This window comes from Amphibalanus amphitrite, unplaced genomic scaffold (assembly GCF_019059575.1).
Source record: "Amphibalanus amphitrite isolate SeventyFive unplaced genomic scaffold, NRLGWU_Aamphi_draft 000028F_arrow, whole genome shotgun sequence".
Taxonomy (NCBI): domain Eukaryota; kingdom Metazoa; phylum Arthropoda; class Thecostraca; order Balanomorpha; family Balanidae; genus Amphibalanus; species Amphibalanus amphitrite.
In genome coordinates, this window is record NW_024881524.1 from 88,788 (window position 1) to 116,348 (window position 27,561).

The window sequence follows — 27,561 nt, forward strand, 5'->3', positions numbered from 1 at the left end:
TTTAACGGCTTTCCCGTTACCACGCTGAACAGTCTGCTCCTGCTCCAAATAACCCAGTCCCACTCACTGCTCGAAACATCTGCACACTTCTCCAACCAGCTCGTCACAACTCCAACCAGCTCGTCACAACTCCAGCCAGCCCTGTTACAACTCCAACCAGCCCTGTTACAACTCCAACCAGCCCTGTTACAACTCCAACCAGCCCTGTTACAACTCCAACCAGCCCGTCACCGCTCCAGCCAGCTCATGACCGCTCCGACCAGCAATTTTACCGCTCCTACAAGTTCAAGCTGTATGTCATCCCCGTCATCGCTGTATGAGCCGCTCCCGACCGTCACCGCTCCAAACAGCCCCTGACATTGGACAGCCCCGTGTATTTCGCGCCGGGTTCACATCGTCGGCCCGCACAGCCGCCCGGTCACACCATATGATCGGCGCGGCGGCCTCAGCCCCAGAGTCGGATCCCAGCTCCTCAGGACGCTCGCGCTCGCCAGGGCCGCCCGCCCCGCCGCCTCTTTCTCGCCGACCCTGGCAGGGCCTCGCTCACCCGACCATATCCGGTACAGCCTTGTATTTTCAATGAAAATATATAATGTACAACGTACGCATTTAAATTACAACACAGTGGCACACCAACAGATCACAGACATGGAACAAATATAGGAAACGACATGACCGGCAGTCGGTACCCCTGGCGCAGTTCGGGCGACAGCCGCTAGATGTCTCTGTCTGTGGCTCGGTAGATGGCGCTCGTACAGACGGCGGGACGCACACATCGGGAGGACCATTCAGACAGCAGGCAGGGTGAGAGCGAGTTGGCACGGGCTCGTGCACAGTGACGAGCATGACAGCGAACAGCGAGCGGGGTCGGCGGCTCGAGGCCGCGGGGGGGGGGGTCGGACTCGGCCGGCGGTGGACTCCGCTCCGACCTCGACCACACAGAAACCAGCGCGGCGGGGTCGGCCACACAGCGGACTAGGCCGTTCATGCACACAGGGGAGGGGGACGCAAACCGAACAGGGGGACAACAGAGACGGGACGGGACGGCCGGCGGAAGGGGTGGCGCCGCCGACCGGTCGCGGCAGGTCGTGCCGCGGCTGATCGCTTTGTTGACACGCAGCCCACCGATGCCGTTGCGCAATGAGTTCACAGAACGCAGTGGGATCCCCACGCCCAGCTGGTCGGTCCGGCGGAGGTGGGGTCCGCTGGCAGAGCCACGGTCGGCGAGTGCCGTGGGCCCGGCTGAGTGACGTGGTGAGGACAGGGCAGGGACGGGACGCGGGACCGAGAGGCGCCGGGCCACCCAGCGCCCCCGGCGCCCGCCCGGGGGACTCAGGAGGTCGGGTGGTCGGTGAGGGGGTGGCCCCCGTCGTCTGGCTCTCGGGGCGGCCGCCGTCCGCCCCTGAACACATGGTATCACACGGAGGGCGCACAGCGCCGCCGCCGGCGCCCACTACGAGTTGCAGTAGGACTGCAGCACCGATATGGAGCAGGCGTTGAAGCAGCACTCGTACACGATGCCCTGCCGTTTGACGCGGAAGCGGTCCGGGCCGCCCGGGTGGATGGAGCGCGACTCCCTCTGCAGTGGGTCCATGTGCTCCAGCAGCCGCGCCCGGCTGCCGAACGGCGGCACCTCCAGCGCGCGCGCCAACGCGCCCAGCCCGTTAGCGCGCCGCTCTTCAGCGTAGTCGGGCGTGTTCCCTGTGGACAGGGGAGGGGAGGGCGCGGTCAGAGTGGCTCCGCTGGACCCATCGACAGGCGGTGGTATGTAGTTGAATGTATGCAATGCATGTGATTGGTATGTGGGCATGTGGGTTGAACTGTGTCCCATAGGGGACTCGGTGCAGCCGCGATTGGCAGTTCAGTGGGTGCTGACGAGGATGGCTGTCTTTGCTCATCCGATGACCAGGCAGTAAAAGGACAGGGATCAGAACAGTAGCTGCCATGTGTCAGTTGCCAGTCACATGTTATCACCTAAAGCAAACAGTGGTTATGCGATAGTTGATAGTTTTCTGAGCAAAAACTACGTGCGTCATAGAAAATGGATAAATATTTGCTAAAAACCCAGCACGCCCCCTAAAACGTAGTTGACGACAGAAAAAAGAGGCCGCAAACAGCTTATTATTTAGTTTCAAATCATGAATTCTGGTACATATCAGTGTCAGTTGACCGAGGCGTCAACATTCCAGCTCATAAACAGGCGTTCAGACGAGACCTTGTCGTTTTCCAGCTAGAAAACAGATCACTGCAGGAGTGATCAGCTTGATACCTCGAGGCTTGTTGCCCACAGCTCACGGGCGAGTGCGCGCGTATCGCTCAATGTAAACACAGGGCCACGCCTGCTGAACGCCTGCAGTTACCTAAATCGGGGCCACCTAGCCATGCAGCCGCTGGCGTTACCGTTATGCCGCGGCGCACTGACCTGGCATTACGGCGCACTGATCTCATCACGGCGCACTGACCCGATAGTGGCGCTCTGCAGCGCAGTTTCGACTCCACCTCCGGGAAACTCGATCCCGCCCATATTTGAGGCCGCCGCGCGGCTGGTAGCCGGGCCCGACGAGCGGGCTGTAGCCGCCAATGGTTTATCGCATTCGTCGACGCTTGACAACAGCGGACTTGGATAATTGAGAGCGCTGGTTTCAGCATTAGTACACTGCTCGGTGGTCCGGAAGGCGACCATCATCCTGTTGGGGTGGCGGCAGCGAGCGCGGCGAGCCGCCAAATCGCGGGGCGACTCGCCCGGCGCGCGAGGAGGGTGGGGCTCTCCCCGTCACGCCGCGGGAGTGGGAGTGGGACTGACGGCAACACTCGCGCTGGAGAGGGTATGAGTTGATTCTACACCGATTTATCTTCATAAACCAATGTTGGGGAAGAGGGTGTTAGGGCACCCGGACTGCGGTGGTCATCGGCGATAAATCGATGTGATGATAGACCACTGAGGAGAGACTACCATGTACCGACACTCAACAGTCACCCGGCGAAGTTGGCCCGATGCCGCATCTATCACGGGTAACCGTCAACTCTCAAGCATGTCCTTGCCCAGCCACCGGAGATCTGAACGCATGTAACTCGGGACAATATCCGACGGTCCCTAGTGACCTTGTATCGCCTGCTGAACGAAACTGAGTCTACACATTAGCATTGGTCTAACACTACAACCGACGTTTCTCGTCTCGTGCCAGCTCAAGTCCCATCCCATCCCATCCCATCCCGTCCCGTCTCGTCCCGTCCCATCCCATCCCGTCCCGTCTCGCCCGTCTACCAACCTGGATGGTTGGCCCGCTTGCCGACGCTGCTGACGCCACAGACCAGCTCTAGCATACTGGCCAGGTGGCTGCCACAGTAGTGGCTGGACGAGCTGCGCCGTAGTCGGGTCAGCAGGGGTCGCGCTGACCTGGAGGGCGCCGGCTGACTGACACAGCAGCCCGCAGCCAGGAGCAGCAGCGCGGCGGCACGCAGACGAGGGGACGCCATCTGAGGGTGACATGGCGGTCAGGGGGTCACTCAGGGTCAGCAGGCCACACACGGGGACAACAGGTCACACGAGGAGACGACGGGTCACAACAGGAGACGACGGGTCACACCAGGGGTCAATGGATCACATAGAGACCAACGGGTTACAAAGCAAGCCAACAAGTCACAATAGAGGCTAACACATCACGCTGTGGGCTAACAAGTCGTGCTAGGAACTTCCAGGTCACAAAAAAGGCCAAACGCTTAAACGGGGTCTCACTCAGCATATCGCCAGCAACTCAAACAGAAATTTAACAGGTCAGACAAAGAGGCGATTGGCGACGCAGGGGCCACCGATAACCGATCCATATGCGGGGAAATTGACAAGTCAGCTGGGTGCTGGCTGGTCACATCTGAGGAAACACGGTAAATAAGCGGTAGAATATTACATAGAACGTTATTATGAAAATAATAATGCCGGAGGTTTTTACGACGGATCTCAGTTATATCAAGTTCTTGTAATTTTTCTCGTTTTTTTTTCTCATCAAGCCATGACACGCCATGACTTTCGAATAAATATTAGCAGCTTCTGAGCCCTCGAACGATTAGGTAAACGTTCTCTTCTCCGAATAGGCTTTGTTATGCTCCATCGACGAACCACTGGTGTGAGCGACCTTCGGCCAGAGTTGGGTGTTTGTCCCTTTTCTCGAAATTGGGAGCAGCCGTGCGCCGCCGCCGCGTTCCGTCGAGGTCGCCCGTTCGTTAGTGCCCGTATAGCTACAGAGGTGGTCGGTGCCGCGGCCTGCTGAGAAAAGACGCCGTTCTGCGGCGCTACACTGCTATGGTCTAGTGCAGTCGCCGCCCCGTCTCAGAACTGGCCGGGTCGGGCCGCGCCCGGTCTCGACAGCTCCGGCGCCACCGCGCCCGAGTCCCAGCCGTCGTCAGGGGTGGGCCGTCCTGGTCCCGGCGGTCGGTGCTCACTGCTCAGTCCATCTCAGCTGCGTCTGCAGAGACTGAGCGGGGCTCTGCCTGGCCTGCAGCGACTGGCCTACTTTCTTTGTTGTCTGGGTGGCCGTTACCGGGCACCGGTGACCGCCGGGCGGGCCGAGCACCGATTAATTCGGCCGATCACTCACAGACGCGCGCCGGAGGAGCCGGCCAGCCCGATTGCATCGTCCGTCCCAAGACCCGGCCCTGGCCCGTCCGGAGCACGACGAGCGGTGCGGACGTCCGCCCTCGCCCCCGCTCCCGCCCCCGCCCCCGCCCCCGCCCGCCGGTCCGGGACGGGGGCGGGGCGGAGATGTTCGACGGAACCAGACGACTGACGGGCACCGAGACTCCTCCGTGATCTATGGTCCGCAGACGGAGCGTGGAGGGCCGACAGAGCGTCAGTCGCGAGCCGCAGACGAATGATACCAGAAAGGGCGCCGAGCTATTTTGGAAGTCAATAGGTACTCGAGGGAGAGAAACTATCTTCCCTATTTGGTAAAGCATTTCTAACTTTAGAGATGAACTTCTTTGAGCGAGCGGTGTTAGCTGGATAAAATGAAACGTTCCTAGGTAAATTCAACTCCGCAAAGTACCCGGTTTGTGAAGTGCTGTGAGTGATATCTCAGAGCAGTGAGTGACGAATACGTTTGCTTTTAGATAAACGGTCTTTAAATGACAGACTAAGCTATCAAGCAGATTGTATGTTGAATCATCAGTAACTAACTTTGGTAAGTACGCGAAGTAGCTAACTAAAGCACAACTGTAGTTGCCACTTGCCACCGGGTGTTTGATTCTTAATTTATTTACAAGTAATTATGCTTTCCATATTTCGTTTTAGTGCCGTTTTAACGAGATTGAATTGCTGCTATTGCTGCCATTACAAGCGTGCATTCCGTGCAGCAGTCATGCATTATATAATTGGACTATACATACATGTGAGCTCAATTAAAATAAAATGAAAGGAATCATTTCATCATTTGGCCTAGAAAACTTAATCGTTTTATTTGCGGTCAACGAACAACGCAGTTAAGTTACGTTTGTTTGCGTACTTACAAAGGCCTATGAGCTGGTTTCGCAACCTTCCAATAAAGTAATTTGTATTGAATAAGGAAATTTGTATGGATGAACTTGCAATCGTCCAATGCATTTACTCTGTGGATTTCAATCATCTGGTTCCGGAGGCAAGGTCACAACCTCAGGTCAAAGTATGAGTACTTACTTATTGGTATTGCACCTTCTCATTTTTGTGGAATGAGATACCGGGCTGCTCGAATTTCATCGACTTCATCACATCGTCCAAGTCAAAATAAATAAATCGATTCAATCTTAACCCTCGCATGTGTGCGACGTTTGCCAGCTTCTAATGTGTAGGGGGGTCGGTTGGAACCCCCCCCCCCTTGCCGTTTGGCCCCTGATCGAGCTAGAGCTTCGCGGAAAAAAAAAACGAGCGTGTTGCCCGTGACGAGAGGAAGCCGATGATGCCCAATTTTAAGGTCCTAGGTCATTGGGTGACCTTCCAGGTCAGGTCAATGACCCAAAGTCGGGAAAATCGGGACCTGTTAGAAAGTCGTAAAGTGTGGCTGCTAAGGGGTTTTCGGGGTGCTGATCACGAATATCGTGTTAGTTTTGACCACAGATGATGTCTTTAAGCATTTAGACCAGGTCGGGTCAGGTCAGGTCAGGTCAACTAGTAGGCATCGTGACGGGTATTCGTAGTACGTGTCAACCGCCTCTGACAGCTTCGTAACATGTTACGAAGGCACCAAAACTACTTCTTAAATGTTCAAATGGTTGCTAAATTCGAATTCAGCTCCAAAAACTAGCCTAGAAACATGTACAGTTCGAAAAAGTGAACCGAGGTCACCCGAGGTCACCAAAGGTCAATGACCTGACCTGACCTTCAGGTGACCTTGACACCCACCCTAATGCATGGAAGCAACATCAAATCACATGTTTGAACGTTTGAAACCACGAAAAGCTTGCAAACGCGCGGCTAATGCGAGCCGACATACGCAGAATCGCGATTCCGGCCAAACATGGTCTCGGAAAAGAGGTCACAGGTCAAAGGTCATTTGGGTCAGGGTCATGAAATTTTAAGGGTAGGTGTAAAATTGATCAATGTGAGGGTACTGAAAGTTTCGTTGCGATCGGCCGCTTTTTACGAGAGTTATTCGCGAAAAACCATGGGGGGTCCATTCAACCCCCCCCCCTACACATGCGCTAGGGTTAAGCCTGCAAAAATCACCTGCCATTACCGGCTTTAGCGTTTAAAAGTAATGATTAAATTCAAAATGTATCACTTTATCGATATTTCTGAACTTCAAGAACCGCGAACTTCATCTCAGGTAGGGCCGGTGTGTGCCTTCCCTGTCTCCAATCGTTCTGGGTACGACATGTGAACTGGGCTCAGCAGAGTCAGTTTGCCGATCAGTGACCAGCTCGACAGTGGGCTGTTTTCACCATCAGTAGGGGGCGGTCAGAGAAAGGCCACTCAGTTGATCGGAAGGGAGGCTGACAATAATACCGTCATGTGACTGCTGCACTTGGTTACCGTCACAGGAAGGTAGCGTGTTAACTGAGGTCATCGCATCTGACCCCTCCATCTATAAACTGCAGTTTATAAATGGAGGTTTATAGATGGAGGTTTATAGCTTTTCACAACTCTGATAAACTACTTCGCTGGCTTACGGTGCCATAAAAATGATAACAACGATAAGTAACCAATAATTGTGTCGAGAACGCAATTGTGATAGAATGTTGGTAAAAATCGGAACGCGTCAGCATTCGCTTAGAACTGAAAATTATTTGCCAAACAGCATAACCGTCTTATGCCTATCTATGCTTCTCGGCTTACATGTACAGGTCTCGCGGGTTTTAGCGGTAGGTTTTGCACCTAGAAAATTTAGTTTACTTCAGGCTATATCTCCGTCGTCTTAAGCTTTTAAGTGTTGAAGATGCGATCGACTTGTTGGGTAACAAGCCGGCCATGATCGTGTAAAATGGCTTCATCGTAAATCGATTAGTTTCTGAGATATAACCGGAAATGTAAAAGTGCAAAACCTACCGCTTAATCTCGCGAGACCTGTACAGTCCTCAGCAGACTGCGTGGTAGGTATTCTTTTTTTCGACAAAACCAGTAATAACTCAAAGACTACACCTAACCTAACCTATGTTGTCAGTCGGTCGGAACTCACTGAAAATAGAGGCGCCATGCTCTACTCCTTCGATTGGGTATATCACTAAACAAAGTATATGCCTTGTGTGGCAACAAAATGCAAAAGTTTGTTTTGGGGGCAAATATAAACTTTTGGGTTTTGTTGCCAAGCTGGGTGGAAAATGAATGCAATGGATATGCCAATCTAAGGTGAGGAGTCTCGCGCGTCTTGCTGTTATGATTTCCGAGCGACCGATAGCATAGTATCCGCGTTATTCTCGGTTTTGTCGAAGAAAGAATACCTACCACGCAGTTTGCAGAGGGCTGTACAGCAAAGCGGCATTGGTAATTTCAACAACGTTGATGCGTTCTCGGTGTTCTGTTGGCTTTATCTATTTTGGTAAATCATTTGCACTTATGTACTTAGGTATGCATTAGAAGTTTCATGCATAAAAGTTGTAGATGAAATGTCGTTGATGCTATGTAAATGCGAACGAATAACTTTTCTCAGTGATGTAGCAGTGTTAGCTATCTAAGATCTAGAAATCTAACGACTCTATTCCTAGCAATCGTTAGTACCCGAATCTTCCGCAGCCTAATTAGTATCAAACCTCTTCACACCCTTTCGACTGTCTGTCAGGCTGGCAAACAGGCTTGTTGAGAGTGGCTGCCGGCCCAGATTGGCGTTCCATTGAGTGGCGCGGTCCCACAGGGGCGTCTCAAAGCCGAGGTGCGAGGCCTTGAGCGGCAATGACGCCCACCGTCTCCGCACGCCTCATACAGCAACTCTGTGGCGCAGCCGCTACATTCACCGGCAAATAGATTGGATGCAAGTCTTGAGTACAAAGCTCTCAAACTTCATTGTGGCTATTGTGCCGGCTAAGGCGCAAACCAAACTACGCAGGCGGCTGCAGCCGGTAACTTGGCCTATCTGAGAGCGACGTTCCCGCGAGGCGAGAGCCGCGGAGACAGCCTCATGATACAAGAAAATACTCTCCTGTATCTTATGATCCATGGAACCCTACTTAGCATGGTAATCATGGTAATTGGGATATTATTTGATCAAATGTGATTGTAGCTGATCGCTGCAATAAGCGGAAACACAAGAATCTTCTTACGTTGGATGTTCTCACGGTACCTGACCGATCATCTTCGCTGCATTTCTCTGTTCGATCTGATATTGTTCACAGCGCAGAATATCATATAACTGAGGAAGCACTGGACTCTGATAATGCTCAACCGTTCTGTAGTGTCCTGCGCAGCTAAGCGTGGCTCATGTTTTACGATGAGATGTAAATAATGGTTGCGAGGATATTAGGCGTACACAAAAGAATATACTCTGCACAAAGAGTACTGAGTACTTAATGCTTCCTGCCACAGAGCAATACAACATTTCGCATGGGAGTTTGAGCGCTTGGAGTTTGGGGCGGTTGGGGCGTTAAGCTGGTCAAAGTCTTCGATCGGCAAATGTCAGGCAATGGGCTAGGCTTAGATGCTTGGTAACTGCAGCGACCCAGGAACGGTGGTGATTCCATTAAGAGCTGACGGGACAAAAAAAAGGCAGCCCAAGAGCTCATGCAAATAAAATGACCATTTGTATACTGGATGAACTATAAACGGCAATTCGGGAGTCAAACAGTTTCATGGCTGGTTGGGAATTGACGTAGCTAAAAATGGTAATTCGAGAGTTGAACAACCGCCTGAAAGTTGCCGTAGCTAGAATGACCGTTTAAAACTTAACCAGAAACGTATGACGGCTCAGAATTTTGTGGAGCTATGGATGGCCACTCCACTCGGAAGCGGAATGGACAAAGAATGGCTATTTGTGAGCAGGACAAACTAAGGATGACCGTTTGGGGAGTAAAAAACTATAAATAGCATCAGTTTTGTTGTGCGGTGAGATTGAATTCGACGTAAGCATCGATTTAGAGCCCGAAACTTCAGTTCTTTGGAGACAGATGAAGTGGAGTCTCGGCAAGGAAGACCAACCGAAATAGAATTGTCAAGTCGAATAACATATCATGTTTGTGGAAGAGGAACATAAATGAGAAGAAATCTGCTGAGCCTTTCGTGAGGTGTCTCCTAATAGTGACCTTTGCTGATGGATCTCGAGTCAACAAAGCCCTACAGAGCGAGCACGTGTTGTATGTCGGCAGTGTCCAGTCATTGCTACAGCTCAATGGCGTCGTTAATGGAAGTGTAGACTAGACCTCGTGCTACATTGGACGGACTGAAGCTGTCCTTGGTGGGACTTCTTGGGCACGAAACGTTCAGATGGTCAGTAGATATATGAGCGATTACAAAAGTCAAAATTAATCCAGGGAAACGAAACCTTTAACCTACTCAATAAGTGCGCAAGAGACCAAAATGGGATTCTTTATAAGATGAAAGAAGCAGACCGTCGAAAAAAATATTGTTTTACGGAGCCGACTTTATTTTTATTCATCACCTCTGATCAGGGATCAATGCCATTGTCATGATGCATACTCGAGAAAGATGAGAGCTCAGAACGTCAATGGTAGCTGGTCTTTCGCTTCTTCGGAGTGTATTGATCACGTAACGAGGAAGTTGATTCATCGTTATGTCAGCCGATGCTGCAGCATTGCGAATCATTGTCATTTCTGCGTAATCTGAGACACACATAAATAATCATGTTCGATTTAAATCATAAATTTCCCAACCTCGTTATATATTTAGAGGATCCATTGACGTCTCATATCCGCAATCTGGCGCACTTTATAACGACCATATGAAAGGTCATGACCTTAACGACTGAAGTTCTTGAGTAGAGCGCTTTATAAAGGAGTCGACCGGTACATGTCTGATAAGAGCGCTGGGCAAAATTAACAACAACTTCAATGACGCTGCAAGTAAGTCGCATTTATTGGAATCCTCAAAGCGGATGGTTCAAAACGATAATCAATGGCTGCATTTACTTTGGAACCGTTGTGTTCAATGACATGGAAATTGAGATGGCACGAAGTGACCTCGGCAGTCAGTGTACCTTTAAGTGTCCAATCCATCATCCTAGAAGGAGGTGAGCTTCTGAGCCACGTGTAATGTCATGGGATTAGCCATCGGGTGAGTGAAGTGCATTGCCATGGGACGATTCCCACTTACAAACACCCTGGCACGGTTAGGGACGAATCCTTGGAACACACATATTGCATATTGGATTTTATGAGATTGCTCCAAGGCTTCTGCGCAATGGAACGATATCTTCTCTGGACCCGGTGTAAGGCCATGAGACGAGTCTTTGGACCCCTTCTATTGCCATTGGTGGAGCCCACCGTGTATGAACATTAGGAAGAGACCAGGGTCGTTGCATTATGTGAACTGCCAGTAATTAAACGGAACGGAACAGAAACACTCACCTGCAGAATATTGCAAAATAAAAGATATGAGTCCCTAGACATTAGCACATTGCCATGGAACAAACCACGGACCCCTGACGCGGTATATTTTCCAGGCACAAGTCCCTGGGTCCGGTGCATTCCCATGGCACCCGCTTACGATGCGTTACTCGGCGGAAGCTACCAGCATCCGTCCGTGGCAGCTATGACGTTCGGGCGGGTCGGAACGTGCTCAGAGCACGGTGCGAGCCGTACCTGGCTACGGCTCGCCGTTCTGGCAGCCCTCAGCTCACCGGTAATGGATAACAAACAGCTCACTGCTCAGGGAGGGTGCCCAGTGGCCAGGATAGTCTGTGGGGGTGGCGCCGGAGGGCAGACGGAGGATTAGGGCCTCCATGGGAGGAGTGTCCGCTGATCTGAGTGCCCACGGTGGACACCGGGCGGACAGGAGCCCTCTGGCCGTCGGCGGAGCACGAACTTACGTCTGAGGAGGAGGGCGGGCCTGCCGCGAAGACGGAGAGACGGCGCTGCGGCGCGGCGGACCGGGCCGGCGGGCGGCTCTACGAGCACGGACGGACGGCGGGCCGACTGCCAGCGACGCGCGGCCATGCGACGGCGGCCGCGGCTGACGGCCGACCGAGGGCGAACTGGCTCCCCGGGCGCGCCAGGCCGACTCCTGCCCGCGCGGCCCAGCGCCGCCGACCAATGGACGACGCCGCCGCGCTCGTCGCTCGCCGCTCGCCGACAGTATTTATTCACAGTTGGCACCCTGTCACGTGGCAGTCACGTGGCAGGCAGCGACCCGCCGGTTCGGGCCGTCCTAGGCCCCACCTGACGATCACGTGACGCGTGCCGTTTTTGTTTTGTTCGCGTGACCCCTGTTGCTGGGTGTGTTGGGTTGGGGGGACGGCTGGCTGATGTCAAGAAACGTTGGATCACGACCACTGACCAGACCCGTGTCAGTTAAGTTTTCCTTCACCCCGTCCTGCTGCCAGGCCTGACCACGGTCACCAGAACCGACACCGATCACCAGACCCGACTACGGTCACCAGACCCGACGCCGATCAGCAGGACTAACAGCGATCACCAGACCCGACAGCAATAACCAGACCCGACAGCGATCATCAGACACCGATCAGCAGACCCGACACCGATCACCAGACCCGACACCGATCACCAGACCCGACACCGATCACCAGACCCGACATCAATCACCAGATCAGACAGCAGTCGCCAGACCCGACACCGATCACCAGACACGACAGCGATCACCAGACCCGACAGCTATAACCAGATTCGACAGCAATAACCAGACCCGTTAGCGATCACCAGACCAGACAGCGATGACCAGACAACACCAAAGTTGTGAAAGTCCTTCATTCAAGACAAAGCTCGTTGGTCCGACAGGCTATTCAAATTTTCAGTTTCGAAATGATTTCAATCTTGTCTCAAATATACAAACAAGTGCAAGGATTTGTTTTTGTGCAATGACATGTGTTTTTGGCAGATGTTCGCGATGCTTATATTACTTGCAAGATGATTTGCTTGAACCATAGGGGAAGTTGGGGCAATGCCGGAGTTGGGGCAAAGCCGAAATTCGAGATATTTCGAAAACCGTAAGACATGGATGCCACCTGTCACTGATGCTCTGAAGCTTAAGTGACTACAATTATCGCATGTTAATTACGAGTCGTCATTCGGAATACTTCGACTGTGAGGGCGCCAAGAGCGTTTTCAAGGTACGTTTCCCTTGTACTACATGCGCCTTTGAAGCTGCATTTCTTACTCATTATGCTACCGTTTGTCTGGCCAATTCGGTCAAGTAATCTTTAGCATGTCTTTGCATAAGTGTGCTGCCTATTTGAAATTTATACAGCACGTTGAAAAGTTATGGGCCTGCAAATGAAAGTATGGCAGGCTGGGGTAATGCCGAAAACGTGCGATTACGCACGTGTTAAAAGCACGCTACGTGGACTTTACTGCTGTAGAATAGCAACGCGTATTTTTAGTCACACAAATTACACTTTCAACCGACACAACGGCCTGTTACCTATAAGGAATGATTTACCTGGCATGTTCTTATTATATCACACAATTATAACTTCCAGTGTGCACCGCGTCCTCAAGCTCTTAAAACGCGTGTCAGCTTTGATCAATTCTGGATAAAGTTTGAGATAAAATGGCAAAACATCAATGTCGGCATTCCCCGTAGATCATTTCTCCCATTTTCGGCTTTCACCGCAGTCCGGGGCAACGCCGAAAAAGTCACTTCTTTGATATTTTTAGTTTGTGCGCTTAACGGTATGCGAATTCATCAAATGCGCCTGGTATGTTTGAAAGGCAAAAGACTGGCCTCTCGAATGACGCCAACAAGAATAGCTTATGTTGTCTACCTTGCGTGCTACGGGCGTCAGAAAAAAAGTCTTCGACGTTCCCCCAACTTCCCCTACTTTGCAGCATGAGATCTGCAACTTTTTTCTCAAACTCATGCTATAAGCAAGGACAGTTTGGAACAACACACAACGTTCGTCACGGCGTAAGCTGAAGCTTATCGGATTGACAGGTCTCGTGGTCTGGTGAAGTCAACAGGGGAAGGGCTCAACAAATCCTCTGGCTATGGTTTGACCGTTGACTGTTTCTCATATACAGTGCCGCTGCGGCAACTGTCTCCAGCCAGGATGCGTACACGACGTCTTGTGTTTACTGTATGCAGTTTTTGGGTATATCCCAAAAAGGCAATCGCACAAAACACCGTTCCACTTCTGTACCGAGTGAACTCTGAAACATGCGCAATGCAGACTGCGGAGATACATGCGTCGCTGGTTTACTGGGTACCATATGACCCCAGACAGAGCTTCATCACTCGGTCTTTGCAGGCCCGAAAAGGTCATGTACATACACCACTCTCGTGTACTTCTCTAACAGATTTTCACATTACACTTTTACATGAAAGTAAGAGTGAAAGCTTAGTTTTGACCTTATTATAAGACCACCAGCAAATCGCATCACTTTTCTAAATGCCTAGCTTGCAGAAATGCACGGTTAACCTCTTGTCTGAGAGTGGTCTCAATAAAGACGCTGAGCTTCTACAAAAAGAATATACTGACGTCTGAGCTGCTGGTCCGATCGAAACACATGAAGGCACGGAGGGGGCATTCTTATGTCCCTCCTTTCTGACTCAGTTCATTGACCACGCAGCGACGTGTGCTAAAGCGACGGTTGAAAGGGCGTGAAAAATGAACAAGTGTTTCGGCCATTTTTAGATCAGGTTATCGGTCAGGTCACCAAGATTCAAAGAATTTCGCCAGTAAGATTGTGGAGGTGTATTGGCCGTTTCACCTTCTTCCTCCTTTCACGACTTGCTGCTTCTAAATTCTGTAGATGAGGCAAAAGTTATGGACGAGGCTCTTTACTATAAAAAAAACTAAAGAATTTGAGAGTCACTACGAAGTCACTAAAGATGCTTTGCCTTGTACTACACGATACTCTTGCAATCCAACTAAAAATAGAGCTGACAGGAAACAGCGACGTTAGCTGGAAATTCCAACAGAAACAATGACTAATGCATGGGGCCCCCTGACGCAGCGGCTCAGTATGCCGTCCCTTCATCCTGTCGGGCCCCCCAGTGCCGTAGTATCGTGTGTGTGTACTCGGCGTGGGCCCGACGGCGTCACCGGCCACTCCGCGGTGTTTACGTGCGGGCGCGGGGCTCGACAGACCCAGTGACGGGCCGGGGTCCCAGGGCGGCAGGGGTGACCCGTGCCGCGGCCGGGACGCGCACCTGTCACCGATCTCGGCCGACAAACAGGCCCGGCGCCGAGCCAGCACGTGGCGCCGCTGACACGTGATCCCACATTTCAGCCGCGTACCCGACCCGCCTGCCGCCCCCTGACCTCACCCCTCCTCTGCCGCCCGTCCCATCAGCTGACTCAATTGGTGACAGTTCAGCGGGCGCCTCCCGCTGTGGAATTGCTGAGTCACTTCCAAATGGAACGACAAGCATGTCAATACTCATGAGCGTGACAAAAGATAGTGTGTCAGCAATTTTGTCAATTTTGTTGGTTGGCAGCACAGAGCCCTGGGTACACTGTGGTCAGTTGGTCCGCCTCCGCACCCATCTGAAGGACCCTAAATTGACGTCCAAATACGACCTAGCAGCTATCTCAGTCATGCCTCTGCAATGCAGACAATATTTGACTCTACTCAAGGAAGGTGATAAATGAGGATCCAGAACGAATGTTATTCACTTCAAATCCTATAGACATTAAGTTGATGAACTGATGGTTTGAATGCAAAGAGTGATCAAACACCAAAGCGTCTGATGCTCACTTATTAGACTTCAGTGAACATTCGCATACCTGTGATACGTTATGCCGTTAGAAGAGCAAACAACTACATATATAGGAGTTACGTTGGAATTAGAGCGGGTAACCAGGCCATACCGTTATTTCATTTATGTATGTTTATTGTTCCCTGTCTAGCATGCAAATTGCAACGTCAAACACCGCTTTACGGAAAACTACTTGCAAGCATCTAAGTAATACTGGCATGCCAAGGTAGAGATGATTTAGTGTGCCACCGAAACGGTTAAGGCGGCAATTGATTATGTTCTCGATGGTTCTGGCATCCTCAAAGCTGCATGACCTTAGTCACTTCGTAAATCGATGGCGCCTGACGGGCATTACCTGCTAGTATCGAGTAAATACCGCCAATGCCAAAGGACAACTTTGATGTTTAGGCGAATTATTTGCATTTTATTTTATCTTTATGGCTTGAAAAAGATTTATATCGAAACACATGTGTAGCCAACTTAAAGTAATATAACCAAAAACGTTCCCATTGTTTTCCACTTATAATTCAATTTGTCTATCTATATCAATACCGCCAATGTATGTAATTCAAAAGCTTGAAAATTAATTATCGTTTTGACCACAGCCCATCATCCGGCAATAGAATTTCTTGACTTTTACACCTCCTTGTTTCACGTGTTGTGGCTTTACATATGACGAAATGAATTCGCTAAACACTTATACGTATACTGGGCCTTACATTTGCATTCAATTAGTGCGTGTTGAAATGAATAAGGAGCCAGCTGAGCCAGCTGGCTTTTGAGCCAGCTGAAGATGGTTTTAAGCTAAAAATGGAAATAATAGGTTAGGACTAGGAGTATATTGGATATTGACACCAGTCCATTGGAATTCGGTATAGTTCGATAGTCACCACCCTGACTCTAACCCTGTAATATTGTTCTGCATTTTTTCACCCTCGGCTGGCTAAGGTAAACTGAATGAGCGGTTACCACCGACCCACGAGACATCTGAGCATGGCAGCAGCAGCAGAGCTGCCACTGCATGTCAAATCACACATGTTTGCGCCATAAATGACCTTGTAAACTGACCACGCGCCTTCCACTCCCTCGTGTAACAGCTGCATTCCTGTAAGCGATAGAATGTCATATGACCATAGCCTTCCAGGCGGTGGGGGGGGGCAATTTTTTGCCCCCCCTTTACTTTTTTCGATATATCTCGAGAACCGCTGCGCCGATCGTCACCAAACTTTCAGTACCCTCCCGGGAGCAGCTAGCGCACATGGTGACCAAAAATTTTTCCAAAGGCTATGATAGGTTGGCCGCTAATGACGTAAGAGTGACGTCATTTTTGCCATTTTCGACCCAAAAAAAGGTTTCGCGGGAAGAGCTGTCAGGCCTACAGCTTTAGAGATACAGAAAAATGTTTTAGACATAAAAGGTGTGGAATCAAAAGGGCTACAAAACTGCTATTTCGGTTTTTCAAATTTTTTGGATTTTGACCCCCAAAAATCAAAAAATAGATTTTTTGAATATAATAGCCAAAAAATCCAAAAAGTTTTTTGAATTTCGAAAAAACCGGAATATATGTGATAGTCCCTACCGCCTTCTATCTACATACCAAATTTGAGATCGATACCTCGTTTTTTGGCCAAGTTATAGCGAAAAAACTGTTCAAAATTGATGACGTCAAATTTTCAAACTCAATTTTTAGCAATTCTAGACCTCGTAGCGCAAAACAAAGACCACCATTAGACTCCCCGTGACGAGCTGCATCGAATCGATACCCATTTTGTGCAAAAATATCAACTTTGAAATTTGACCTTTTTTGACCTGACCTTGACCTGACCTCCACCAGAAAGTGACCTAAACCGTACCTGATGCTCTTATAAACAACACCATTGAGTTGGAAATGAAAAACTGGCCATAAAACATGCATCACATAACCTTAGTAAAGTTGGGCTCATGTGGTGACCCTTGGTGACCTTTGGTGACCTGACCTGTGACCTGACCTGGTATGACCAGTGACCTCTAATAGCAACATATGTACTAGACAACTGACGCCTTATCGCTGATTTTCGACAAAATGCGTTTTACTCGGTGTTATAGCGCTTTCCCTAGAAGCCCTGTGAACGGTGAAACATTTTATCTTTGACCTGACCTGTGACGTCATCGGTGACCCCGAGGTCAATGAAATTTGGTTTCTCTCGACAAATTTGACAGGGCTATCGAACGCCGTTTGAATTTTTCGGATCCGTCCAGTAGTTTCGGAGATACGGGGGGGGGGCAAAAAAGTGCCCCCCCCCCCCACCGCGTGGAAGGTGGCTGGTAGGCCCACCGCCTGCCGGGATAGAGTCCATGGAAAAACGTAGACCCTCGTTCCAGTTTATGGAATACATATAGGTACCGCTCTCTAACGGGTTATGCAGAGGCCTTTTTTAAATTGCGGGCTATTTCTTAGAAAGGATGCTGCCATAAGTAGGTATACAATAGCCGTTTTCACGACGGGTTATCTGGCAAATGCGCCAAACTTAATCAAATCCGCACCAAATCTCTCTTACAGCAATTATCTTTATATCATGAACTTATTTCAGTGTTGTAATGGAAAATAATGTATGATAATGTCAAAATCAGGTATATGAGCAACTGTGCAACCCAAACTGATTATTTCTAAGAAACTCAATGAACCTAATTTGACCAAATCTGCACCAAGCACCTATGCCCTATAAGCCGTTTTAATGACGGCCATCTGGGACACATTTGATGCAGCTTAGGTGCAGATTAGGTGCAGATTTGACGCAGATTTGGTCAAATTAGGTTCACTGAGTTTTGTAAAAGTTATCAGTTTTGGTTGCATATGTATTTAGATGCTAACATGCCTCATTTTTTAAATAATCCGACATTGTTTTCGATTAAAACACTGAAATAAATTCGTGAAAACGGCTAATACTCGTATGCATCAAATGTATACCAGATAGCCGCCGTGAAAACGGCTAATGATTCATCTCACAACGATAACAGTTGGTATGTTTATACATGCGCGTTAATTCAAACTTTAAAGCAGTTCTGATCAACAATGCAGGTAACGCCTGATCGAACACCACAACTACCGCAAACTGGGTTCAAACAAGCAGTATTTACCCTCGCCCGTATTGGTGTTTTGCCAGCCACTAACGTAAATACAGGATGGGGGGTCCGTTGGACCTGTCATCAAGCCGTTTGGCTCCTGATAGGGCCAGGACTTACGTATCACATTGTGAGCGCTGTAGAGCGCATCATCACGTCCGGACAGCCCGAATATCTCCGAGGTACACTTGGCCAGCGGGCTAGCCAGCGTCATAGACACGACACCAGGCGCGCCTACTATTTTACACTCCCATCCATTCGTACGGAAGCAGGCCGCCGTAGGCTCTGCTACCGTGGCATAGCTCGTTTGAACGAGCTGGGAGTCGAGCCAGGTATTCTGTCGTACCGCTATAAAGTCAAAAATGTGCTGCTGGCCACGCCACCGACATGAACGTATGTTGAACGAATGCATGTGCGTGAAAGAGTATGTATGCGCTTCATTGTTTGTATTTTCGTTTTTTCATTGACGTGAACATGTGAAAAGCCCCTCCTCAGAGGGGATCCTGTTTGAATACATCTGTATCTGTATCTGAAAGGGCGAGCGTGCTGCCGTTGACGAGATAAAACTGATGGCACTTAATTTTGAGGTCCTAAGAGGTAATCGGTTGACCTTCCAGGTCAGTTCAGTGTTCCAAAGTCCGGTAACGTGGTACCTTCCAGAACTTCTTTTTTCACTTTTATATAATTTATAGTAAAGCTGTGCTTATAAAACAATGAAACGAGCTTCTGTCGTTATAAAAGGAAAGACAATATTGCATTTCTGTGGAATGGCGCGCTAAGCGATACACCAACTCGCGTTAATTTTGTGCGCTATTGCCTTCCGATGTTCACGAAAATATCCCGAGTTCGGCAGTGCTAGCGGCAAACTGTGAACATGGCATCCAATTAGAGTCGGCGATAGTCGCCAGTTTGTAGCAGATTCTGTGTTCGAGCCGCCGCCGGCCTGTCCTGTGTCGCTGAATGGGGAGCTGACCGTTCGGCCGCGCCCTCCCCCCCCCCCCCGCGGCTACCCCCAGGCATGTCCGGCAGCGTGAGCCGGGGCCATTGTCGGCCGGTAGACCAGGCCCGGCCGTGCCCGACGGCGGTTGGGGCACCGGCGCCGGGTCCGACGGGCCACAGGCGGGGGCGGCGCGAGGCGGCGACGGCTGTCGGTCATGGGGTCCGCCCGCGCCTTACGATCGAACAGACTGAGGTGGGGGCGTCGCACACTTAGGCATCGTCCTAACGAGAACTCGTAAACGGGTCAGCACCTGTGTGGGACGAATTTAATAAAAAATATGGGTAAAGCTCTGTCTGGTGTTGGAGAAAGAGCGGCGCTTTGGTTGATGACCGGGCGATGAGGCGTCTTTTTGGTGCGAGGCCGCGCGGGTGATCGGTTTGGATCAAAAACCGTGCCGTGCCGTGACAATGTTTGGTGCTTGGTGCTGCCGATAGTGCGGACGAGAACAGGATATTTCTATTTCTTGTTATTGCGTTAGCTGCGAATTGTGATGGAACGAAGTCGTTAGATGGCGTGTTATTTCCCGCGCTGGATCCATAACTATTAACCACGATAAATAGTGTGCTAGGCATTTGAAGGGTAGACCTATGTCCTATACATGGGTATAACATGCATTTCAGCCTGATTCATTGGCGAATTCGACGTTCAGATAACTTCGCCAAGCTTTCTGTTCGCTGTTCGGTGCGTGCTTTTTTTACTTAGAACTTGATTCAGTTTGAACAATTTGGAGGATCTTGATGTACCTCTCGAACGGTTTTTCAAAGATTTCAATGAAACGACAGATTGCGATGAAACTTCCGTCTTTCAGCACCCTCCAATAAAGTTACAATTCTCATAAATTTTCTTTTTTTACCTTTACTTAAGTGGACTTTGACCTGTGATCTTTTTTTCGAGACCATGTCAGGCCAGGATGGCTGTTCGGCGTATGTCAGCGTATACATTATCGGTGCGTTTTAAGACCTTTTGTGATAAGCAGTGTACCAAAATGCGAAATGATGTTTACCCATTGAATATATGATATCTGTCAAGGTTAAGTGAAGGTCAGGTCAAGGTCACTAACCTTAGATGACCTTGGTTGACTTAGAAGTTTCTAGAAAGTTCCTTCAAGGAAGTTTTTTGGCTGATTCCAAATTAACCCGCGCCCCACGGGGGGGGGCTATTCATAGCCCCCTCCCGTTTTTCTGCAATCCCTTCCAAACCGCTTGACGTATCGACGACAAATTTCCGTACCTTCGGCTGCAGTAAGTTGACACCTTGTGTCAAAATTTGAACTTCGCATCTATCACAGGTCGGCCGGAAATGACGTCAGAGTGACGTCATGTTCGGCCGATTTTGACGCAAAACATTGAACCACGGCAATCGCTCCCAAGAGCTCAGTTTTTAAGCTAGATCCAATTTCTTTGCATGAGAGAACTCAGAATAGACTGTGCTATCAAACTGCTATCTCGGAGTTTCAAAATTATGAAAATTTTGAAAATTAAATATAATAAAATTCAAAATTTATATTTTTATATCTATTTCAAAACTTTTTACCTTTTCGAAATGAAAGGAAGATGTGTGATAGAACACATGCTTGTGACTTATTATGGCAGGGTTTTAGCTAAATATCTTCCTAAAAATGGCCAACTTATACGCATTATTGCAAAAAAAGTTTTTTGGTTATATCTCCCAAACGCTTTGAGCTAGGAAGCTCAAATTTTCTGACTTTTTCTAAAAGGCTTTTACGCAACATTTCTGAAAATTTTGAGTTGATCTGACCTCAGGTCAGGTCACCAGAGGCGGTTTGGTGACCCTACCTCAGAAAAGTTTGCAATCACGCCATAGCTAGAGTTTTTGACCGATCAATTTCTTCTCTTCAGGCTTTATTTAGGGTACCAGTATGTGCAATTTGTATATCTCAGAATATTCATATCTGTGCCCTGAGGTCAGGCCAGACTCGTGACCTTTACATTGCAAGCCTATGGGAAAATATTGAAACGCCTCCTGCTTCGTGTAAACGAGTCAAAACCACCCAGTTCTTTCAGTATTACGGAAGATTATCTCATCGGTGATGATCCTGGTGCCGCTAATTGACAGAGGCACCGGCAAAGGTCATCTGAGGTCATGTGACGTCATAAATCGTTTTTCTGTCAATAAACACGACATGATGGTGCTAAAGACTTGTAAGTGGTACCAAACTGCTCGCCTGGTCAAGGCGCGTCGTTTGGTATGCAGCATGACCATACCCCACAACCTCATTGATGAATGACCTGACCTTGACCTCAGGTCAAATTTTAAATTGACCTGTGAAGGTCATCACATACTTATTTCGCATCGCCTCGGCGAGAGCAACAAAAAATGTATTGGTTTTATGTCTCTATGTTTCTTAGTTTTAAAGTTATATAGGTAACTAATTCCAAAACATTTTATCGTTGATGACCTCTGGTGACCTCAATATTGACCTGACCTGAAAATGTTTTATGTAAAAGTTGTAGATCTTTAAACGACCTATCAAACGCCGTTCGCCGTTTGTCGCTGCGATGTGTAGTTTTTGAGATCTGAATGGGGGCAGAATCGGCCCCCCCCGCCAGTTTCTTGTCCCGGCGGAGCCCGCCAGGAATAGGGTTAACACCTGCTTGAACATTTACGAAGTATGTAGTTTTGGACTTTGGTGCCTATATGTAAATACGTAACATGTTGCGAAGATGTCAGTGGTATTTGAAACCTACCATGGATAGACGCGGGGACGTCTACTGGTTGACCTGATCTGACCTGCCCCGACCGATCCCAAATGCCTGAATACATTATCTTTGGGCAAAATAAATGCAAAAGTTTGAAATTAGGAAAAAGGAATGCAAAAAACTCACTTCACGAATCTCAGCAGGTCCCGATATACCCGATAGAAGGGCTATTGACCTGACCTGGAAGGCGAACCAATTACCTGGGACCTTGAAAGTTGGTGACATCAAAACGAATATCGGTAGTTTACTATAATTTTCCCGCTGTGGAGGAGTTGGGCCCCCTCCCCCTGCATTTTTTTTTTAACCCGCGCACCGACGGGGGTCTGCGCCAACTTAGTACCGACGGGGGGGGGGGCGGATGACCGCCCCCCCTGAGATCTCGAGAACGAAGCAAGATAGCGACAAGCGGTAAACGGCATCGGATACGCACGGACAAGGTCTACAATTTTTACTTAGGTCATTTTCAGGTCAGGTCAAAGATGACGTCACAGGGGTCGAAAAAGTCAAAATGGCGGCGCTAGATATGGAGAGGGTTTTTCTCGAATAACTTTCGAAGTAGCCAAGATAGGAACAAACTAAGGGCATCATCGTGATCCTCTCGTCAATCCGCATCGAATGATATATATGTTGACCTCGAAAGGTCAAGGTCAAAGGTTGACCTCAGGTCACGTGACCTCGAGGTCATCATGTATATCATTCGATGCGTCTTGACGAGCTGAACACAATGAGACCATCCGCGCGGCTGTATCTTGTTCCTGTAAGGAGTTATTGGCAAAAAACCTTTGGTGACCTTTGATGACGTCACATGACCTTACAGCTGCCCAACAGCAAAACAGACCTCAAGGTAGTGAAGGTTGCTCGTATGTGAAGTCATGTATGGTATATGGGGCCATTCCGACCCGTTTTAGTGGTAAAAACAGGGAGTTGATTTTTCCCCCATTGACTTATAATGGGGAGGTCGCGAAATTGACCTGACCTTAGGTCACCGACATCAAAATTCCGAGATATACAAATTGTAGCTACTAATGACCTAATAACATCCTGCGACTTTCAAAGGCCTCCGACATCTACTGTAGCTCTGGCACGGTGACAAAGTTGCAAAAAAGTGACTTGAGGTTGGGTCATTCAAAGTGACCTGGTGACCTGACCTTGAAAGTTAGGAGGTTCAAACTTGCACACCATGTGTAAAATTGATGAGGGAATAGTCATACCAAATTTCGCGGCGCTACGCGCCGCGGTTTTCCCGCTATCCGCGAAAAACCTCAGGGGGGGCGGATATCCGCCCCCCCCCCCCGTCGGTGCGCGGGTTAAGAATTTCACCAATTTTCAGGCCCAGTACGTTCAGGAAACGTTCAGGTGATGTCTAAGAAAGGTTAACCCGCGCACCGACGGGGGTCTGCGCCAACTTCGCACCGACGGGGGGGGGGGGCGGATGACCGCCCCCACCCCCTGAGATCTCGAGAATGAAGCAAGATAGCGACAAGCGATAAACGGCATCGGATACGCATTACGCACGGTCAAGCTCTACAATTTTTACTAAGGTCATTTTCAGGTCAGGTCAAAGATGACGTCACAGGGGTCGAAAAAGTCAAAATGGCGGCGCTACGGCATCTTTATGGCAGGGTGAGCCATAAAGATTTACCCATCGATAAATTCACTTTAGTTCCAAACGGGTTGGCGTAGGTATGCCATCTTTTGCATATATGTCGCAAATTTGTCTCCAATCCTGACAGTGTAGCTCATTTTGTATATGCTCGTCCACTGTCTCTGCTACGCTCCTGAAATGCGAGGTAGTCTTAACGCACATCCGCCGCTCCTGAAATTCAGGAATCACCACGGTGTTGGCTGCTGAACACTCCTTGGTCTAAAGAATGCTGGGCACAATTTACCCCCTACTTCAGCCCCACGGGCTTCGCAAACTGAAATATCCTGAAAACCCGACTCTACCGAGTCCCTGAAACACCGCAAATGACATACGGCGCAGCATTGTTATAGCATGGGTGATCGAGGAAAATAAGTGAAAAGACAGTGCGGCGGCCGCGTGCCATAGTGCTCTTGCGTCTCGGGCGCGTAACATAAGAAGAATGCAAGCATACAGAAAACAGACTAAATTTATTAGTTAGGAGATGACGTTGTTATATGTATGTAAAAGATGACATAGCTATGTCAGCGCGCCTTGAAACAAAGTTAAATTTTCGATGGGTAAATCTTTATGGCTCACCCTGTAGATATGGAGAGAGTTTTTCTCGAATAACTTTCGAATTAGTCAAGATAGGAACAAACTAAGTGCATCATCGTGATCCTCTCGTCAATCCGCATCGAATGATATATATGTTGACCTCGAAAGGTCAAGGTCAAAGGTTGACCTCAGGTCACGTGACCTCGAGGTCATCATGCATATCATTCAATGCTTCTTGACGAGCTGAACACAATGAGACCATCCACGCGGCTGTATCTTGTTCCTGTACGGAGTTATTGGCCAAAAACCTTTGGTGACCTTTGATGACATCACATGACCTCACAGCTGCCCAACAGCAAAACAGACCTCAAGGTAGTGAAGGTTGATCGTATATGAAGTCATGTATGGAATATGGGGCCATTCCGACCCGTTTTAGTGGTAAAAACAGGGATTTGATTTTTCCCCCATTGACTTATAATGGGGAGGTCGCGAAATTGACCTGACCTTAGGTCACCGATAGCTATTCGCGAAAAACCTCAGGGGGGCGGATATCCGCCCCCCCCCCCGTCGGTGCGCGGGTTAACGACCATCAACACAGAGATCCACTAGAAAACCCCAGTTGTATTCATTTCAGTATAAACGATAAATGTCACAGGTCAGGTTAAATGTGATTTTCAGTTTGCGAGACTACAGACAGTTGTGCTATGTCGGCGATATAGATCAGTGTTGATTTTCTATCGAATGAAAATCGTCTAGCATAGACCTTGGTATACCGTATACCTACAGAGGTCATGATTTAGAATGGGTTCGTGAGGATTTCTCGCAGACCCTTTTTGTTGTCCAAAAATTCAGAACACGGCGTTACTTTTACGTCATTTACGGTCAACTGCTTACAATCTCTGACCTTTTTATCAGTATGCATAGAACCAATGCGAGAAGGGATGTGATCCTGCTGTTTATAAATTGTGCCATTCAAATACACGAGAATCATTTTCAAACACTTTCGGGTCTTTGAAACGGGCAATCCACTGATGCAGTTCTTCAAACACCAAGGACGAGACGAGCGTGCATTTGTCGCCACATCATCAAAAGCTCGTTCGGCGCGATCGCCCCGTGGCCCCACCTGTGTGCTGGAGTTGAGCGGCGGCACCAGTTGGTCCGCTAGCCCGCCGGTCGGCCGGTCCGCCGCCGGTGCGGTCCGCCGCTGACCGCTGCTGCTGCTGCTGGCGCGCGCCGCGCCGCTGCTGGTCCCCTGCTGCGGCCGGGACGACGGGCAGCAGCGAGAGACCGCCGGCGCCGGCCGCCGGCCGCTTTTGATCGCCGCCGCGGCCGCACGCAGGCGCCCGCCCGCTCGCCCGCCCGTCCCGCCGCGCCGCGGGGCGGGTGGCGGGTGGTCGCGCGGGACGGGGCGCCACCAGACGGGGACGTGTGCACTGAAGAGTCCCACTATCATGCGTCAACTTTTCTAGCACTTGCTACAAGGCGAAAATTTACACGTGAAATGCATTAAAAAACTTATTGGTGGCGCTCAAAGTCTTATCAGTGGTATTCGAGTCAAAACTGTAAAACGCTAATTGTTGCTATATCAGCCACTTTTCTCGACACAGCATTCGGTCCCTACTTGATTGAATTTCAAAACAAAGAAGCAAAGCAATCGACATTTCCTTTGGAAAGGCGGAAACCCTAAAAGTAAACGACTACTGAAAATTGTCAGGCGCCAAGCCAATAGGTAAATGAATCAAACAGGTGTCCAACGCCACGTCGTGAAATAGAATTATACCTACTCTAGCTAAACAATTCAAAATACCTGTTAATTTTTAGCACTTACGAATCATTCGTCGTGGTCAATTAAAAATGTTGTCTTATAGATCCCTGATTTGAAGGTTTCTAGAGTTTCTAGTTCATCTAGTTTTCATGCTTGTCCTGTTTTATTTCATCATTTATCTTTTTTCATTGATTTTTTAAGCCACGCCCTGCTGGGGGGAGGTTGTTTGAACCTCCCCCTGCGGTTTTTCGCAAATATCTCAAAAATGACGCGGAGCGCTGCCGTTTTTGGCAGACCAAACATATTGTAAAAATGTCAGACTAAGGTCGTTCAAGGCCAGGTCACTTAACTCGCGCCCCACTGGGGTCTGCGTATAACACGCCCTTATACTGGGGGGGGGGGGCTATTCATAGCCCCCCCCCCCCTCCTACCTCCGAAACTACTGGGCCGATCGTCAAAATTCAAACGGCGTCTGATAGCCCGGAAACACTGTCGAAAGAAACCTAATGTCATTGACCTCGAGGCCAACGATGACGTCACAGGTCAGGTCAAAGTAAAAATTATTAGCATTTTGGCTTGTTCCCGTTTTGGGCTCTGGCCGCCGTCTTACAAGTCAGATCAGGCTCATTTTTGGACCACACACTCGTGAACAGATGCTCTAGATAACCTGAGGGTACCAAACTTGTACTTGGATTTTCAGGTCAAGGTCAGGTCATCACAGGTCACGAAAATATTATATCATGCGTCGGTCACGTGACACATGTTTTATGGTCCATTTAGGTCCGAGATTTCGAATTTGATGTCGTCTGTGTCATTCGAGGTCATTTTGAATCGAATTTAGCTTAGGTCAGGACACTTTCAGGTCAAAAAAGGTCAAATTTGAAGTTGAAATTTTTCAACAAAAAAAGGTGTCTATTGGATGCAGTTTGAGCTCAGAAACACGATGGTGCTATTTATATTGGCGTACGATGTCAAATACGTGCTGAAAAATTGATTTGAAAAATAATAATTGTGAATTTTTTGCAATAATGCGTAACACTTGGCTGTTTTTGAAGATATTTAGCTAAAACTTGCTAGAGCTAGTCATAATAATGCGTTCTATCACATATATTCCTTTTTTCGAAAAGTCAAAAACTTTTTGAAAACATGTAAAAATATAAATTTTGGATTTTATTATATTATATTTTCCAAATTTTCAAAATTTCGAAAATCTGAGACAGCAGTTTGATAGCGCAGTCTATTCTGAGTCCTCTCATGTGCAAAGAAATTGGATCTAGCTTAAAAACTGAGCTCTTGGGAGCGATTGCCGTGGTTCAATGTTTTGCGTCGAACATTAAATCACTCTGACGTCATTTCCGGCCGACCTATAGTAGTTACGAAGTTCAAATATTGACACAAGGTGTCAAATTGATGTAGCCTAAGGTACTGAAAGTTTGGCGTCGATACGTCAAGCGGTTTGGAAGTTATTGCAGAAAAACGGGAGGGGGCTATGAATAGCCCCCCCCCCCCCCC

General features: G+C 49.0%; 1 protein-coding gene across 1 annotated transcript; it reads right to left on the bottom strand.

Moving 5' to 3' along the window:
• Positions 1–357: 357 nt before the first annotated feature.
• Positions 358–25,737, bottom strand: LOC122364921. The gene is made up of 3 exons (XM_043335733.1): positions 25,408–25,737; positions 3,270–3,477; positions 358–1,701 (listed from the first exon to the last, which is right to left on the bottom strand). Exons 1-3 carry the CDS (start codon positions 25,735–25,737, stop codon positions 1,454–1,456), a joined length of 786 nt encoding a protein of 261 aa, XP_043191668.1. The 3' UTR covers positions 358–1,453.
• Positions 25,738–27,561: the final 1,824 nt, after the last annotated feature.